Source organism: Kwoniella dendrophila, chromosome 6 (assembly GCF_036810415.1).
Source record: "Kwoniella dendrophila CBS 6074 chromosome 6, complete sequence".
Taxonomy (NCBI): Eukaryota; Fungi; Basidiomycota; class Tremellomycetes; order Tremellales; family Cryptococcaceae; genus Kwoniella; species Kwoniella dendrophila.
The window spans coordinates 1297078-1313096 of NC_089481.1; the positions used below are offsets into that span (position 1 = coordinate 1297078).

The 16019-nt window shown below is 36.1% G+C and overlaps 6 protein-coding genes across 6 annotated transcripts; 4 read left to right on the plus strand and 2 right to left on the minus strand.

The window, feature by feature from the left end:
* Window positions 1-16: 16 nt before the first annotated feature.
* Window positions 17-1062, plus strand: L201_005036 (uncharacterized protein; the record flags this gene model as incomplete). The annotated part of the gene is made up of 3 exons (XM_066220769.1): window positions 17-321; window positions 390-528; window positions 595-1062. 3 exons carry the CDS (start codon window positions 17-19, stop codon window positions 1060-1062), a joined length of 912 nt encoding a protein of 303 aa, XP_066076866.1.
* A 756-nt stretch (window positions 1063-1818) lies between these two features.
* L201_005037 (uncharacterized protein) lies at window positions 1819-3236 on the plus strand (the record flags this gene model as incomplete). Its single annotated transcript, XM_066220770.1, has 3 exons — window positions 1819-2114; window positions 2197-2743; window positions 2859-3236. The coding sequence occupies 3 exons, from the start codon at window positions 1819-1821 to the stop codon at window positions 3234-3236; spliced, it is 1221 nt and encodes a 406-aa protein (XP_066076867.1).
* A 768-nt stretch (window positions 3237-4004) lies between these two features.
* Window positions 4005-6678, plus strand: L201_005038 (uncharacterized protein; the record flags this gene model as incomplete). Its single annotated transcript, XM_066220771.1, has 3 exons — window positions 4005-4601; window positions 4723-5950; window positions 6026-6678. 3 exons carry the CDS (start codon window positions 4005-4007, stop codon window positions 6676-6678), a joined length of 2478 nt encoding a protein of 825 aa, XP_066076868.1.
* A 301-nt stretch (window positions 6679-6979) lies between these two features.
* L201_005039 (uncharacterized protein) lies at window positions 6980-8865 on the minus strand (the record flags this gene model as incomplete). The annotated part of the gene is made up of 7 exons (XM_066220772.1): window positions 6980-7143; window positions 7323-7402; window positions 7664-7860; window positions 7968-8060; window positions 8161-8274; window positions 8345-8574; window positions 8664-8865. The coding sequence occupies 7 exons, from the start codon at window positions 8863-8865 to the stop codon at window positions 6980-6982; spliced, it is 1080 nt and encodes a 359-aa protein (XP_066076869.1).
* Window positions 8866-9455: 590 nt separating this feature from the next.
* Window positions 9456-11776, minus strand: L201_005040 (uncharacterized protein; the record flags this gene model as incomplete). The annotated part of the gene is made up of 7 exons (XM_066220773.1): window positions 9456-9897; window positions 9970-10065; window positions 10143-10321; window positions 10398-10576; window positions 10639-10847; window positions 10924-11064; window positions 11133-11776. The coding sequence occupies 7 exons, from the start codon at window positions 11774-11776 to the stop codon at window positions 9456-9458; spliced, it is 1890 nt and encodes a 629-aa protein (XP_066076870.1).
* A 1435-nt stretch (window positions 11777-13211) lies between these two features.
* L201_005041 (uncharacterized protein) lies at window positions 13212-15818 on the plus strand (the record flags this gene model as incomplete). The annotated part of the gene is made up of 10 exons (XM_066220774.1): window positions 13212-13672; window positions 13762-13951; window positions 14057-14148; window positions 14253-14421; window positions 14486-14589; window positions 14679-14803; window positions 14882-15113; window positions 15200-15274; window positions 15344-15466; window positions 15575-15818. The coding sequence occupies 10 exons, from the start codon at window positions 13212-13214 to the stop codon at window positions 15816-15818; spliced, it is 1815 nt and encodes a 604-aa protein (XP_066076871.1).
* Between the last annotated feature and the right edge of the window lie 201 nt (window positions 15819-16019).

Consider the following 16019-nt stretch of genomic DNA (forward strand, 5'->3'; position numbering starts at 1 on the left):
ATAATCGATTTCTAAAATGTTCGCAACAACTTACTTATTAATCTTATTACTATTATCCACATCAACAGTATTGGGATTTTCTGATAGAAAAGCACATGAATTATCTAGATCTAGAGCAAGATCACATTTCGCCAAGAAGGATGCCAAACAAGTTTATGGATTTGAATTCAATTCAACCTCAACCTCATCTATAGAAAAAAGAGGTCAATCATATGCCAATTCTCGAGCTACCTTTTACGATGTTGGATTAGGTGCTTGTGGTTGGTATAACGGTCCAAATGATTTTATTGTTGCCCAGAATTCTGCTCAATATGGTGGAGGGTGAGTCGGCTGTTACACATGTTTATGTCCTTGGATCTCTTGCTAATCTGGCTGTAAATACTACATAGGTATCCAGGTCCAAATTGTGGTAGATCTATCTCAATTAGTTACGGAGGCAAGACAGTGATAGCCACTATTGCAGACGAATGCCCAACATGTCCTTACGGAGGTTTGGACATGTCAAGAGGATTGTTCACACAATTTGCCGTGAGTGGGATTTCGCGAGTATTTCAACTTTGGAACAGCTGCTAATAGGTGGCGTTACATTCATAGTCTGAAGGAGCAGGTGTGTTCTATATGACATGGTGGTACAATGATGAATCACAAGAAAAGACTACATCGACATCAGAAAAACCAACACCCACTTCAACCTACACACCACCTACTTCCACTTACGTTGAACCTTCTACAACACCAACGCCCACATCAACATACGTTGAACCATCTACAACATCTACATCAACCGCTCAATCATCTTCAGTAGCTTCCTCTTCCACTTCAACATCCGTAGCAGTCTCAACAACCGCCTCATCAATAATACCTTCATCAACAGGATTAGCAGACACAGTTTTACAAACTAATGCTACTATTCCAGCTTTAGTTAATGCAACAAGTACGATATCATCCTCAGCAGAAGATAGTGAAACTACTGCACCAGTTTCAGCTTTAGGTAATTTAGTTTTATTCAATCAAGCAGTAGCTTATTTAGGTCATATCGTTGTTGTCGGTGCTGAAAACTAAATTGCCACATAAGTTTGATTCGGTACGACCCACTGGGTACGCTACTTTGTATTACTTTATTTCTTCTCTTCTATCTTTTTGTTTTTTTGGTGTATCTTAGCTCTCATAATATCATATTAGCCTTAATAGAAGGATCCTGTCATTCGTTTAAATATAATTAAAATATCTATATTACCTATATAACTCACAAAACCGTATAAACCCGCCACAAACTCGTGATCACATAATCAAGTATAGTTCTTATACAACGTCCTTTGACGATCTCTTGTATGATTAGATATATCGTTGCCATGCATATTACAAAATGCACAATAGACTAAGGTTTCAAACCACTTGTGGATGCTGCATTATCATGGCATCACTCGTTGAGGTTCTTCCAAGGTAGAAGAAACATGAGATAGCGTAAAGCAATTGCTGCAAATAGAAAATCCCCGATTACAGTTAGACTAATATTTGCCAGTGCCGAATAAGACTCATCAAATTCAGGGTTATATTACCGCATTGAACAACGTCACTTCACTGCTGTAACAGGTAACAAGTAATGTCGATCTCTTGCTACAAACCTTCCAATCTTTCACACGCAGTCTAATCATTTTAGTGTAGTGTAGAATCGAAACAACATTAGATAAAAAAGTTGCTCGTAACATTACTTATTTGTATATACTACTCATTGTTTGATACAGAGAAGCCCTTGTCATCTAGACTACCTTGCATCAGTAACTTGGTGAATATTACTTGTACAACGATTGATTCAAAATGGCTAGACCTGATCCACAAAATGATGTATGGGATCAAAGATTACATCCACATTTAAGATTATTATTACCATCTTCAACACCGCCAATACATCTAGAAGCAAGATTATATCTACCAAAACCATTTCCTCCATCAATAAAACCACATATAAATAGATTAGGTGAATATTCCACTGTACCTAAGAAGTTAGAAGATTTAGATTATGACGTAAGAGATGGGTTAAAAGATATGGGTGTAGAAAGAGTTATTGTCGCTAGTCATCCTTGGGGCAGATTAGGTGGTAGTATGTTAGATCCGTGAGTGGATTCCCTTTTTACCGAAGTAGATACGAGTTTGTGCTGATCAACGATGTGGTTTTCGTTTGCTTTTACTTCTCAGCGTAATAACACAACATCTTATAGAAGCTGTATATCATCCATATCATTCACATACAACTAATCCATCAACCATCGAAGGTGCTAATCCAGATGCTGATATTCTTTTGAAATCTCCACCAAGAACACCACAATTGAAAAATTCACCTACATTAGGAAGTTCACCTAAAATGCCAAATTCACCAAAAATGCCAAGTTCACCTAGATTGAGAAATTCAATTTCTGAAGCTTCACAACCTACACCTTCATCAAGATTGAGAAATTCAATATCCGAACAAGGAGGATCTTCTACCAATAATGGACAAAGAACAAGAAATTCTATATCTATAAATGATGCATCGAATAGAGCTAGAAATTCTATTTCTGAAGTTCCTATACCATCTGAATTATGTGGTAAAACTGCTGTAATAACTTATAATGTTAGAGGTGTAGGTTTATCAGGTGGTTCACAACCTTGGTTAGGTATTGGAAATGATCCTGAAGATTTAGCTGAAATTGAAAAAATCGGTGTTGGGTTATTGGGGGATAGCGTTAAGGAAGTTTTTAGATTTGTAAGTGAAAATTTCTTTTTTGACAATTATTCGCAAACCAGTATATGTAATGCTCATTGGGAGATTTTGTAAATTTGATATTCGAACATAAGCTGATTCTTCCAACGTCTCGCAGGGGTACTCCTGGGGCTCATTATTAACTATCTTAGCGCCATTCCCGAATAATCACTTGATACCTCTAACTAAGACTTTATTAGTTTCACCACCTTTGACAGTATTTAAAGGTATATCATTACTATCATCGAAGAAATTCCCCGTAGCATTAAAAGATCATAAACAACATTTACCGAATGATAAACCTGTATGGTTAGTTTATGGTGATAAAGATGAATTTACAGGATCATCTTCATATATAAATTTTGCTCAAGAAATAAATAATGGTAAAGAAGCAAATATAGTGAAATCAATTGAAATTGATGATGCTGATCATCTTTGGAGAAGAGATGAAGGTCAAAAATTAAGAGAAATCATTAGAGATTGGTTAGATAGTTAGATAGTTAGATAGTTAGATTGAATTACATTTCATAGATTGAAGATCTTTCGCAAGGACTCTCCCACAAACGTGATCAAGTTATAGTTTAGGGCGTTCACATGTTATGCTTGTTTTGAAAGTACAGACTGTCACCAAAGGAGTGGGGAAAAGAGAAGATCCAGAGGGAAAGTGGGGAATGATAGCACATGTTTGTATTCTTGTATTTTTAGATTTCCAGCGAGTCTTGTTGTCTCCATGCAACATTTACATTTGGAATTGACAGCTGTGCATGCTCTGATCAACGAGGATCAACAATCAATTTAACTACATTTTATCGTACGAAACTATGAATTGATGATGCCATAGTTGTTGATGATCGAAGCAAAGGAATGTCGTTATTCGTATTCACGGCACGCTTATAAGATGAGTTACCGGTCATGGGTGATAAAAAAATGAACATCATAGGTCGATCAAAGTCGTTTTGGTCTTTTGCTCATCTATGCTGTTCGTCGATTCTCCTTATACCTCTTCTGACTGTGATCACCATTATTGCTTTTGCATCACATACAGCTAGCAACCATCATCTGTGTTGTCATCACACGATCACCATTCAGCCTCGGTCTTGATTTCAACATTTAACGCATATAACCGATCTTTCGGATCTATCTTGCCTTTCGGTTTATCACCATTCTTATCAAAATCAGTGGGACAGAGAACGTATATAACACTTGAAAGATATTACTTCCAGTAGGTTTATCTTTCTGTGCGACATAGTAACAATCAAGCAGCATGTCTTTTCGCTCGAGATCGATACGGTCCCTTCCAATCTCTCGCCGGTCTACTGTAATACCTCGATTACGTCTGTCACCCATTCAAGCGGGTCTGAAAACCTCAACACAGATACATCGATATCAACAATCTCAAGCAGCGCTAGCAACATCACCTTCGACATCAACGCAATATGAATCACAATATATACCGCCTCCGCCTTTAAGTGGTAATTCAAAAGGGGATGATGAAGCTTTAAAAGCACATTTTGATTTACCTTATCAGGATATTGATGCATCTTCATCAAGTGGTTTATTCGAATTTCCACCTTTAACAAATCCAAAATCTTTAAGACCGTTAACAGAAAGAACTTTGATACAAGCCAATGCGATAGTCGAAAGGATTTGTAAAGCACCTCATGATCCAACAGGGAAAGAACGTAGATTAGTTGTTAAAAATTTAGATAGATTAAGTGATATTTTATGCGGTGTGATTGATATGTGTGAATTAGTTAGAAATGTTCATCCTGAACCTAAATGGGTTGAAGAGTCTCAAAGGACATATGAAATTTTATGCAGTTTTATGAATGAGTTGAACACTAGTACGGGTTTATATGAGGTAAGTTCGAAGGTCACACGAGCATTAACATAGGAAGATCATCTGGTTATCTGAGTTAGAGCTCGGATTATGTAGGATAATGGGCTACAAAAACTGAGCTAATTTTAATTTCTGTATGCAGTCACTCACCAAAGCTGTCAATTATCCACACCCAGAACCCCTATCATCAGCAGAATTACGAGTAGCCCATACATTTTTATCAGATTTTGAAAGATCAGGTATACATCTTCCACCAGCTGTACGACAAAAATTTGTTTCTTTATCCGATTCTTTATTATCTCTAGGTAGAACTTTTTTATCATTCGCGTCTAGTGGACCATCAACAAAAAAATTAATTGAATTACCTGAACCTGAAAAATTATTAGCTGGAATGGGATCACAATTTATTGATTCATTACCTAGAAAACGTAGATATGGTTCAACGAATGTAGCATATGTCGTACCTGGAAGTTGGGAAGCTCAAATGATTTCAAGATATGCCAGAGAAGGTGAAGCAAGAAGATTAGTTTATATAGGTGGAATTCAAAAAGATCCAGAAAGAATAGAAGTTTTAGAAGAATTATTAAAACAAAGAGCAGAATTAGCAAATGTTTTAGGTAAAGAAACTTGGGCAGATGTTACTTTGATTGATAAAATGGCAAAAAATCCTAAAAATGTATTAGAATTTTTGAATTCTTTAGCAAAACATCATAAACCAACTGCATCACTAGACGTTTCTTCATTACAGAGGTTAAAAGCTACCACTCTAACAGGAAATTACTACAACAACGATAATAATGCAGTACATTTACCGCCAATACATTCATGGGATAGAGATTATTACGCTGAAAAATATTTAACGACTTTAGCTCCAACATCAAGTTTACCTTCTTTAACACCATATTTCTCAACCGGTACATGCTTATTAGGATTATCGAAGATTTTCCAGAAACTATACGGAATTTCATTCAAACCCAAGTCGATTAAACAAGGTGAAGTTTGGCATGATTCAGTAAAGAGATTGGATGTTATAGATGAAAATGAAGGTTTAATTGGTATTATATATTGTGATTTGTTTTCGAGACAAGGTAAATCACCTTCAGCAGCACATTATACCGTAAGATGTTCAAGAAGAGTCGATGATGATGATCATCAAGGAGATGGATTGAGATCAAAGTGGGATGATAAGTTTGGTATAGGAAAAGGTTTAGCAGTTCAAGGTGAATCGCTAAAAGGTAAAAAAGGGAAATATCAATTACCTATAGTTGTTTTAACATGCGATTTCGGTCAAGTAGATATTGGTAGACCTGCTTTATTAGGTTGGAATGATTTAGAAACTCTTTTCCACGAAATGGGTCATGCTATACATTGTAAGTTGAGAGTGTATCTTTGACTAGCATGATCGTTGGAGCTGATTTAAATATGGTGGTTGTGCATCAATATAGCTATGATTGGCAGGACAGAATTCCATAATGTATCAGGAACAAGATGTGCTACAGATTTTGTTGAATTACCATCAATTTTAATGGAACATTTCGTCTCATCACCTGAAGTATTATCAACATTTGCTAAACATTATTTAACTGGTGAAGTCTTACCAAAATCATTAATTGAAACGCATTTAAGAATTAATCAATCTTTAAGTGGATTAGAAACTCATGGACAAATTTTAATGGCATTATTAGATCAAAAATATCATAATCTTTCCGTATCAGAGTTAAATACATTTGATTCAACTAAAATTTGGTTTAATTTACAAAATGATTTAGGTGTTATAAAACCAATTGAAAATACTTCATGGCAAACTCAATTTGGTCATTTATATGGTTATGGTGCAACATATTATTCTTATTTATTTGATAGATCTATAGCAGGTAAAGTTTGGTCTACCCTTTTTGCACCACACCATGGAAGAGGAGGAGAAGGTATATTAAATAGAAATGGTGGTGAACAGCTAAAAGAGAACCTATTAAAATGGGGTGGAGGTAAAGATCCTTGGTTAATGATTGGTGATTTGTTAAAAGGTAAAGAAGGTGAAATTATAAGTAAAGGTGATGAACAATCTATGAAAGCTGTTGGAGGTTGGATGACGAAATAGTAAAAAGGTGTTTTATTGAGAAAATGGTGTGATCGTGATGTTGACCGTTGAAATTTTCGATTTTTTCTGGGCGAATCAAGCTGTATTAGGTATTTTGCGTTCTGGAAGATTGATATTTTATTGTCAAATACCCCATTCTTAGGTGTGCTTTCACACTACCACTGATACATACATAGATGTTCCCAAATGTAGCATAGTATATGTATAATACGTATATGAATAGACGAGTATATAACATGTAACCGGATGTATGGTAATATCCAGTATTCTATGTTTTGTGCTAGTTAGGCAAATCAAACACCTATATTTTTGCTTTCTTAGCTTGATTGCTTATTGAGTTTTCATCCGAACTTGGTTCCAGAGAGCGCTTTCTATCTTCCACATCATCACCTACATCTCCTTGTTGCGAGAGCGGTGGAACAAGTTTTGGCATTGACATGACCGCTTTAAACGTTCTTCTTGCTTCTGTAAGGATGCGCAAGCAACAATGACAAATTAGCTACTACTCTGAATTGAGATCTAGGTATAGTGGCGACTTGCAGGCAAAATTGCAAGATCGGTAAAAGGGATGGGGGGATTATAGATATAGAGCAAACAGGAGAGGTAGGGAGATCTAAGAAATGGTTCCATCTTGACAAACTCACGAGCACGTAATAGTACATTTTTAGTTGTATTTGATATTGATTCTTTTGTTAGATTTGATGGCATGCCAATCATTGTTCCTCTGAATAAAACATTAATAGAAGATTTTTATCAGTATACGGGCTTTTCTGTTTTTTGGCGCTTCCAACCTGTTCTTTCCTTTTCTTCCGTGTTTTCGTCCTTGTCACTGTCTTTCCTGTTTTCCTTGATTTAACACAACCTCTTTACCTCCTTCCCTTAGCCTCCCTCCCCCCCCCCCCCTTCTTACCTATACTATACTTTCTTCTTCCTTTCCAAAATCTACAAATAGTATATCCCAAAAGATCTGATTAAAACGACTCACAGATTAACTATATCTAAAGCACCTCTCAGTCCATTCAAATTATCACCACCTGGACCAGAAGAAAATATAACACCTTTACCACTTGTAATTCTAAATACTTCTCTTGCGTTACTCAAGAAATTCTGCCTATATCGTTTTATAGTTTCTGTAGACAAATTATTTGGTGGGAATAATGCTGGTGAATAAAGTAATTCGAACTGAAAAATCGATAACAATCATATATCGTTGTAATATCAGCATTTGAATTCGCTTTCAAAAGTAATAAGAAGGACATTGAACACCAAAAACAAAACAGATAACTCACAACTACACCATTTCTTTGAGCTTGTCTCATTTGCTTCCAATTGAATCTAAATGTGAATGGTCTTTCATGTAATGGTAGAGTTATGATTGATATCTTTTGAATAAACCATGTTATTAAGACAGCGATTCGTAGAATTAGCCTGACTGTTGAACCTATCTGTTGATTGGACAGACTCCTCACAAGCTGAACTTACCTGATTTGGTCCAGGATTAGATAAATCGGTACAAGCTAATTGAAAAGCTTTATCACTTGTTGGGGCAATACTTAAAATATCATATTGTTTTAATGCATTTGTATTTTGACTTGTCTGCGATATCACCATAACAACTTTGTTAGCTGGAGTACTGAAACATAATGAGGTAAGAGAAATAACTTACAAGTGGATGTACACGATTATCATCTAATCTCATATGATATCTAGTTACTTGAACTAAAGGTGATTTTGTTGATTTCGACGTTGATGAGTTAGCTTGTGAAGAAGAAGAAGATGATGATGATAATCTAGGATCTAAATCTGGAAAAGGTAATGAAGTTTGGAAAGGTGATGATATAACTTGATTTGAAGGTTCTAAAGGTGATATCGTACATCCTACGACAGAATATCCCACTAATATCATGTATCAGTCAATGATTCAATATTAATTATGATAAATTGCCTGTTTAGCAAGATTTTTCATAATGCAAAGACTGACTTACAGTGTCCTGACAAAGCTACTTTTCTAACGAATATCTCTTTATCTCTACTTTCTATTCCTGTCCAACAATCTTTCTTTATTGATATAGATGAATTGATGGACTGTTGAGGTATAGCTTTTCCTTTACCTTTTTTACTTTTCTTTGATGATCCATCTTCAACTTCTAAAGGTAATGGGAATGGTAGATATAAATCAAAATACATCTTGTTGATAATTTTTTCAACCTTTAAATTTTGTGTAGCCGAAAGTTAGTCTTGGGGTTGCGATTCGAATCACTCTGTGTATAAATCTTCAATCTCCTTCCTTAAATTTTGAGCTGTACTAGTACGTTATCAAAATGCTCACACTGAAATATCTTTCAAAACTTTATACCACTACAACCAGCTAGCTACCTGTTAATGTTGATTTTTGACCTTTTTCAACACACACAAAAGTGGAGGAATTCTTCACTCGAAATTTGATTCCGCTAATACCCGTCCAATAGCCCATCGTATCTAGAGCTATAGAACGCAAGTAGTATTCAAATGGGAAAGCTTAGATGAGGTTATCGAAATTGTTGGTAAGAACACATATGGAAAGCATGATGAGTTCTGTAGCTGTTAGCTTGACATACTGGAATAATCCCTATGGATCCTTGTTGGCGAACAATGCCGATGGAAGAATCAGACATATCATAAGTACGTATACATCGACTCGATGAAGTACATATATCGTTAAAGATAATTATAATAGAAATATACAGATATCCCAAATTTGCAACAACGACGAAAAACACCCTTATACCAGTGGAGACTTATACTTGTTCTTTGTCTTTACTTATCTTATCATTCAAATGTTTACCATCACCACCCTCCTGTCCCTGGTCTGGTTCTGGATCCACCTTTTCCCCTTTATTCGTATGTTTTGATTTCGTTGAAGATTCGCTCTTATTTTTAGGTGCTACACCTTTTCCAATAGTACCCATACCTCTTAAGGCAATTAAAGCAATGAATAAAGCTAAAAAACTAGTTGCAGCACCTAACCAAAAAGCAGCGTGATAACCTTCTAACAAAGATTCTTTATAACTTTCATTGGCTGATATAGCTTTTTGAAATTGTACATCAGAAATTACAGTTGTAATTGCTAATCCAAAAGATCCTCCTAATTGAATTAAAGTTTGAAATAATGCTCCTGCTACCGAGTGTTCATCAGGTAAAGATAATGCCGCGACAAATATCAATCCTGTTGCCATTAAGCTAAATGCAATACTCAAAATCAGCAAAGTTCTCCTATACATCTATCTTATCAAAATACGTGAAAACACTTACAAATCAGCACCCATTACTGATAACCACATTCCATTGAAAGGCAATCTCCAATAATTAGTGTCTTCCCATGAAATCGCGAAACAGACGTTACCCAATCTACGATATCATCAATGCGGTTAGCCTGGAAATCCTTACACTACCAAAAAAAAAACAATGTTTTCAACACGACTTACCCTGTAGCTATCAATCCTACACATACCAACCACTGAGTTGGTACTTTGCTGATCAAGAAAGCTACGATAACGTTACACGTGATACCCGAGACCGAAGTAGGTAAGAATCGAAGCATAGCTCCAATTGGACCTGTTTCTTGTACTTGTTGATAATACAAAGTTGCGTGATAGAACAAGGACTACAAGGGACAAAGATAATTTAGATCAGCGAGGGACACTTATATGTGCTGAGATATTCGACTCTATCTTGCTTACAGTGAAACCCATCCATGCGACGAAACCGATAAAGTAAACTGACGCAAGTCGACCTTTTGCTCTTGTCCATAATTGTAATCTCATCAATGGTGGACGAGATGTAGCATTGATGACATGTCTTTCCCAAAAGAAGAATGCAACCACCAAAAGAACTCCAATAATGAGCAATGCGATGATATCTGGATGATGAGTCAGGTACATTAGTATACACACTGAAAGCAGACTTATACTGTGAACTTACATGGTGTCTTCCAGCCTTGCGGAGCAGTTTCACCAGCACTGATAGTGAATTGCAACAAAATCAATCCAACCGTTACTAATGCTGCTCCGATCCAGTCCACTCTTCTATCATCTGAATGAGGCATATCGGATGGTATTGTGAAGAAGGCGCAAGCGCAAATCAAGAATGCTAAACCAGCAAGCAAGAACAAAGCTCCTCGCCAGGTATTTCTGGAAATTATATCACACGATCAGCCATATATCGCAGTGGGGTAAGGGTTGTACCTCTATGATGCGCTTCACTTACTTGACGTATGACACGAAGCATCCGCCCACAATCAAGCCTAAAGCTCCGCCTACTGGAGCGCCTGCTGAGAAACAAGCAAAAGCTGTTGACCTAGCTTTACCTGTAAAGTTCATTGCTATAATACCAACCGCACTCGGAGTGCTAAAATCATTGAAGTCAAATTAGCCATGAATCGTCATATTGCATAGCTCTATCGGGGAGGAACTCACCTCATAGCAGCTCCACAACCAGCTAAAGCTCTCGCAACAACTAAACCGGCACCATTCTTCATGAAACCACCAATTAAAGTCCAAATTGCATACCATAGAACACCAGTCATAAAAACTAATTTTCTACCATGTATATCAGCTAATCTACCTGATAACAACAAAAAACAACCATTCGTCAATGAATATGCTGATGCTATCCATTGTAAATCTGAATCAGTCATTTTTAAATCTTTTTGTATTTGTGGTAATCCAATATTTAATGCTTGTGATCCTGCTGCTGACATACACATTGTAAATGTTACTGTAAACGCGATGAAAAATAATTTCAATCTGCTTAATGGTTTAGCTGATATTGCAGGTAAATCATCTTCATCTATCGCAACTATTGATAATGTTCTATTCAAATCTTCACCATTCCCATTATCATCATTCTCGTTTGAAACACTTGAACTAGGTAAATTACCTGTTGTCGTTATTGGTGAACTCGAAGGTGGAGAAGTGGGGGCTTTGAACGATAGTTCCGATGATAGTCTGGCGTGATCAGATTGATTTTGAGATAGCACAGGTATTTGCGAATTCTCTGTCACGTTATTCGAAGCAGTAATCATGTCCTTTTCAATTATTGGGGCATCCTGCTGTACCATATTCACTGAAATAGTGGGAAATCCGTGATTATCGGGTATGGCCGTTAACTTTTTTTTCTTGTTGTATTGTATATATGTCTTCCAGTGATTGCTTTGTAAACAGGGTGTGATAGGTCCGATATAATTATAGAATTGAATTTGAAAGATATTAACAGATATTAGCAGGAAGTTGACATTTGAAGATATGAAGAAGATGAATATAAAATAATAATTGAGTAGACAAATACCTGTATTTATGAATGGCATATTTCATATTAATAATTTTTGGCGTCTAGCTACTTAGAGGGAGTTATATGATTACCTAATTCGGGCCTGACCAAGGTAATACTCCGGCCGGAACATGTTTTTTTATAGAATCGACGGGTTCTTGTTGGCGGCGGTAACCGATCAACGTTTTAGCGGTCTGGTTGATTGGATTGTTGCACTGACCCAAGCTGAGATTCAACGATGAAGTGGAGCATATAAGTTATACAAATTCCTAACTGTTGGAAAACTTGGTGCAATACAAAGCCATATTCATAACGACAAGCATAAAACTCACTAGATCTAGATCAACTTCTATCGTAGTATTGGACTCGTGAAGTCTAATTAATTATATTCAAGAGCAATAGTCGTGAGAATGGAATCCAGACAATTCCTTCATCATGGGGCTGCAGATCAGCCAATATGTGTAACACCATCTCCCACCTTCTTCATGAAGGCGTTGATATTTTTTATTCTGAAAACGGAAAGAGATGATTACCATCAATAGCGATCGATCAATGAAAACAAACAAACAATAACGCATTGACCATCCCTTGTGTATCGCTGAACCCTATTTGAGTGTTCACAGATATAATCATGGGGAACAGGGCCTAGTCTGTAATCTGAAACGCAATATAATGACTGTAATTGTTATGCCTCAGGATTCAACAGATATGACAGCTAAGGTTAAATATAGTAGAGGTTGAAGGTATGTGCATATGGTACGGAAGCGAGTAATCGAAGTAAATGTCAAAGGTATCTAATAACGCGTACTGATCATACATGACTCCTTTGAGATCATCGTTTTTTACGTTTATCACCATCATGATCAGATCATAACCTAGTATAGTCAGAGTATCAAGGGGTGCCTTTAGAATCTGTTATACTCCTTTAATCGCTTCCGCTTATTCGATTATGCTCCAGCTTATCTCTATACTAGCTGACATTTGCACACATCGCCTCCCCAATTGAAGAAAATGATGTTGACATCAAAATCATATATTACTCGTCAAACTTCAACATTTCAATATCAATCTACTTGTTGCAAACACAGCCTACGTGAATGATATAGGTGAATCACCCATCACTACAATTTAGATTTTGTGTTCAAATCATCTTGATCATTTCCTTTTTCTATTACTTCGACAAACCAACCCGACTTCATTGATTCATTCGGTCTCTGAACTCGACCATGAACCCTATACCGACTTCGAGAACATTTTCACAAAAAAGAAACTTATATTTCCTTTTAATATCATTATTCATCTTAACATTTTTATTTTTGGGTTTACATCCAACTGTCCAACAAAGTTCTCTAGATAATTTAGATAGATTGAAACAATGGACATCAGATTGGTCAAATGCTGTACAAGATTCCGAATCAAAAGTAGATGATATATTGGATACTATGAACTCGGATTCAAACGTGGATGTGAATACGAAACCTAATTTTAGGTTGAAAACTTGGATAGAAGATTTACTCTCATCATCATCATCTTCGGCATCATCGTTACCAAAGGAATCAGAAGAATCAGACGAATGTAAAAATTGGGATCACTTGAATAACGAAGAAAATGATCCACCAAATTGTTTAAAATCGAAACAGTATAGACAAACTATGAGAGTCCTAGAAAGGGAAGAGAAGTCTGAACAGTAAGTTCATGATTCAAGTAGTCAATTCTGATTTAGCTGATTCAAATCCACTCTGTTTTATCCTTTCCATACATCTTGTGTCATTCCAGCCCACACTGGTATTTCACAAAAGAACATAACTTATCAACCCTTCGAAATATCTCTTCATGCTTCTTACCTCTAAATGATCCTGGATGGAAACCATGTCATGAAAAACCATTAATTGTTTCAGGTTGGTGGTATACTGCTGAAACGATTACAGGAGCTACAACTGGTGAAGTTATTTGGCAAAGCTCTATTGTGAGTATAGCTTACCTCCCTCTGATCTTAACCCATTTTTCTTTGCAAATTTGCGAAAGCATCGAGCTAAACCAATTCCATTGATAATTTGTTGGCCAACATCAGGTAAAGCAACTTAAAATGCTAGGATACTCGTATATCGCTGTAGGACCATATGAGAATTGGGTAAAAGTAGCAGAAATGATGCCTGACGTGTAGTGAGTACTTGATTAGTTGGAGTCATTCCAATGATATATACATTGTTTACGATAGTAACGAATGAGAAGTTCTGAAGCTGAAGTACTATATGATCTGTATTTAGCCATTTTTTATGGAACAGTGACATTGATACAGTATCATGTATCACAGATCCACGTTGCATAGCAAAAGAACATTACGTTCCGCCTGAAAGTGCTAAAGATCTTTCGATTGGAGTACCGGATGCAGAAAGAGGTGTTATACCGATATGGGCTTTAGAGATTGTTGATTATGTAGGTCATATTACTTCCTTGACTAGCTGTACTGTGTGATTGACTGACTGTCTCACATTCTTAGTGGGGCTCGAGACCAAGGGAAATTACGAACAATGAATATTGGTGGGGATTAACTGAAGATGGTGATTGGAGTTATCATCCTTTGGGTCAAGAATGGATTGCTACGTGAGTTGTCTGTTCATCAATTTAACATTGAACCTCTCGAAATAGAGATCTTACGTTATGAGAAGCTGACGGTGGCGATTCTGGGATAGACCTTGGCCTTTACCTGGTGGTCATTACCATTTACCCTATACAATGGAAGATTATTGTCTCAATATACCTGTAAAGCCTCATGAAGAAAGGAGAAATGCAGCTTTGATACTAGCTAAAAGGTCATGTAAGTGAAAGATTGCCTTTTATGGTTCTGTTTTTGCGCTTGTATGTCGATTCACTAACGAGATCTACTATATCTTAGCGTACTTCCACTATCATTATGTCTCACCTCCTGGATTCTGGACAAACCTTTCGAAAATACCAAATTTCGAATTACTTTCAACGGTAGAAGTAGAAGAAGGTAAACCTATACCTGAAGGATTGGTGACTATGGGAAAACAAACTAGAGAAAATTATGAAGATCTAGTAGGTAGTGTAAAAGCTTTAGTTGGGATGGGAGCTCCTCCAATAAGTCCAAGTGTATATACTTCTTTGTGAGTGAGAACATCTTTGTTGAGTGTTCAAATAGCAGAATTGCCGATTTGTGGATATCATAGCTGAGACGTGTGTTTTGATATAGGTGTCAAGCTACACCAGTTGTAATTCCTTATTTCGAGCAGAATTATAGAATGGATGGATGGTGGTTATATTCTAGGTTAGTGAAAACGCCATAAAGAAGGACCTTTGGGCAGCTAATACCAATATTGTATTTGATTTTATACAGCTGGTCACAACATGGTCCAGCTATATCTTTGGGTGAACCATATGCATATAAATATTACGCAGGTAATTATACTGAACTCGAACATGCTATTAGGAAAGCAATGTCAACTCCTATAGAACGATAGTAAGTTTTTCTTGTGATAATATTTTACTACAAGCAACTCATGATTAAAATCAACAGATTGATCGATTAGTTTGATTATCGTTTATTGATTTCGACTTTGATCTTTAGTATACCGGAAAATATGAAATTGAAATATACATTAGTACAATTATCAAATTACCTAAATCGAAATTTAACTTTAATGTTTGAAGAAAAAGTAAAAGGAAATAAAGGTAAAATACCTTCATTGAAAAAGGGAGTAAGAGAAAGATGTTATGAATTAAATAGATGTAGAGGACCTTTGGAAAAAGGTAGAAAACCAAATACACCTAATAAATCGTATAAAGTACAAGTGACCGATCCTGCTGTCTAAAAATCCTTAAAATAGATTAGAAAATCATTGATGAATATCAAAAATTGCTATAACTTAGAGACAATTTCTTGAGGTTTTCTAATTATATTAGAGCATGGATATTCATCATTTTTATACATTTTCTGGGTCCTTTTTTTTTTTTCTGAAAATTACATCCATCTATTATATTTACTATATATGTATAGAAAAGGGGACCGAAAA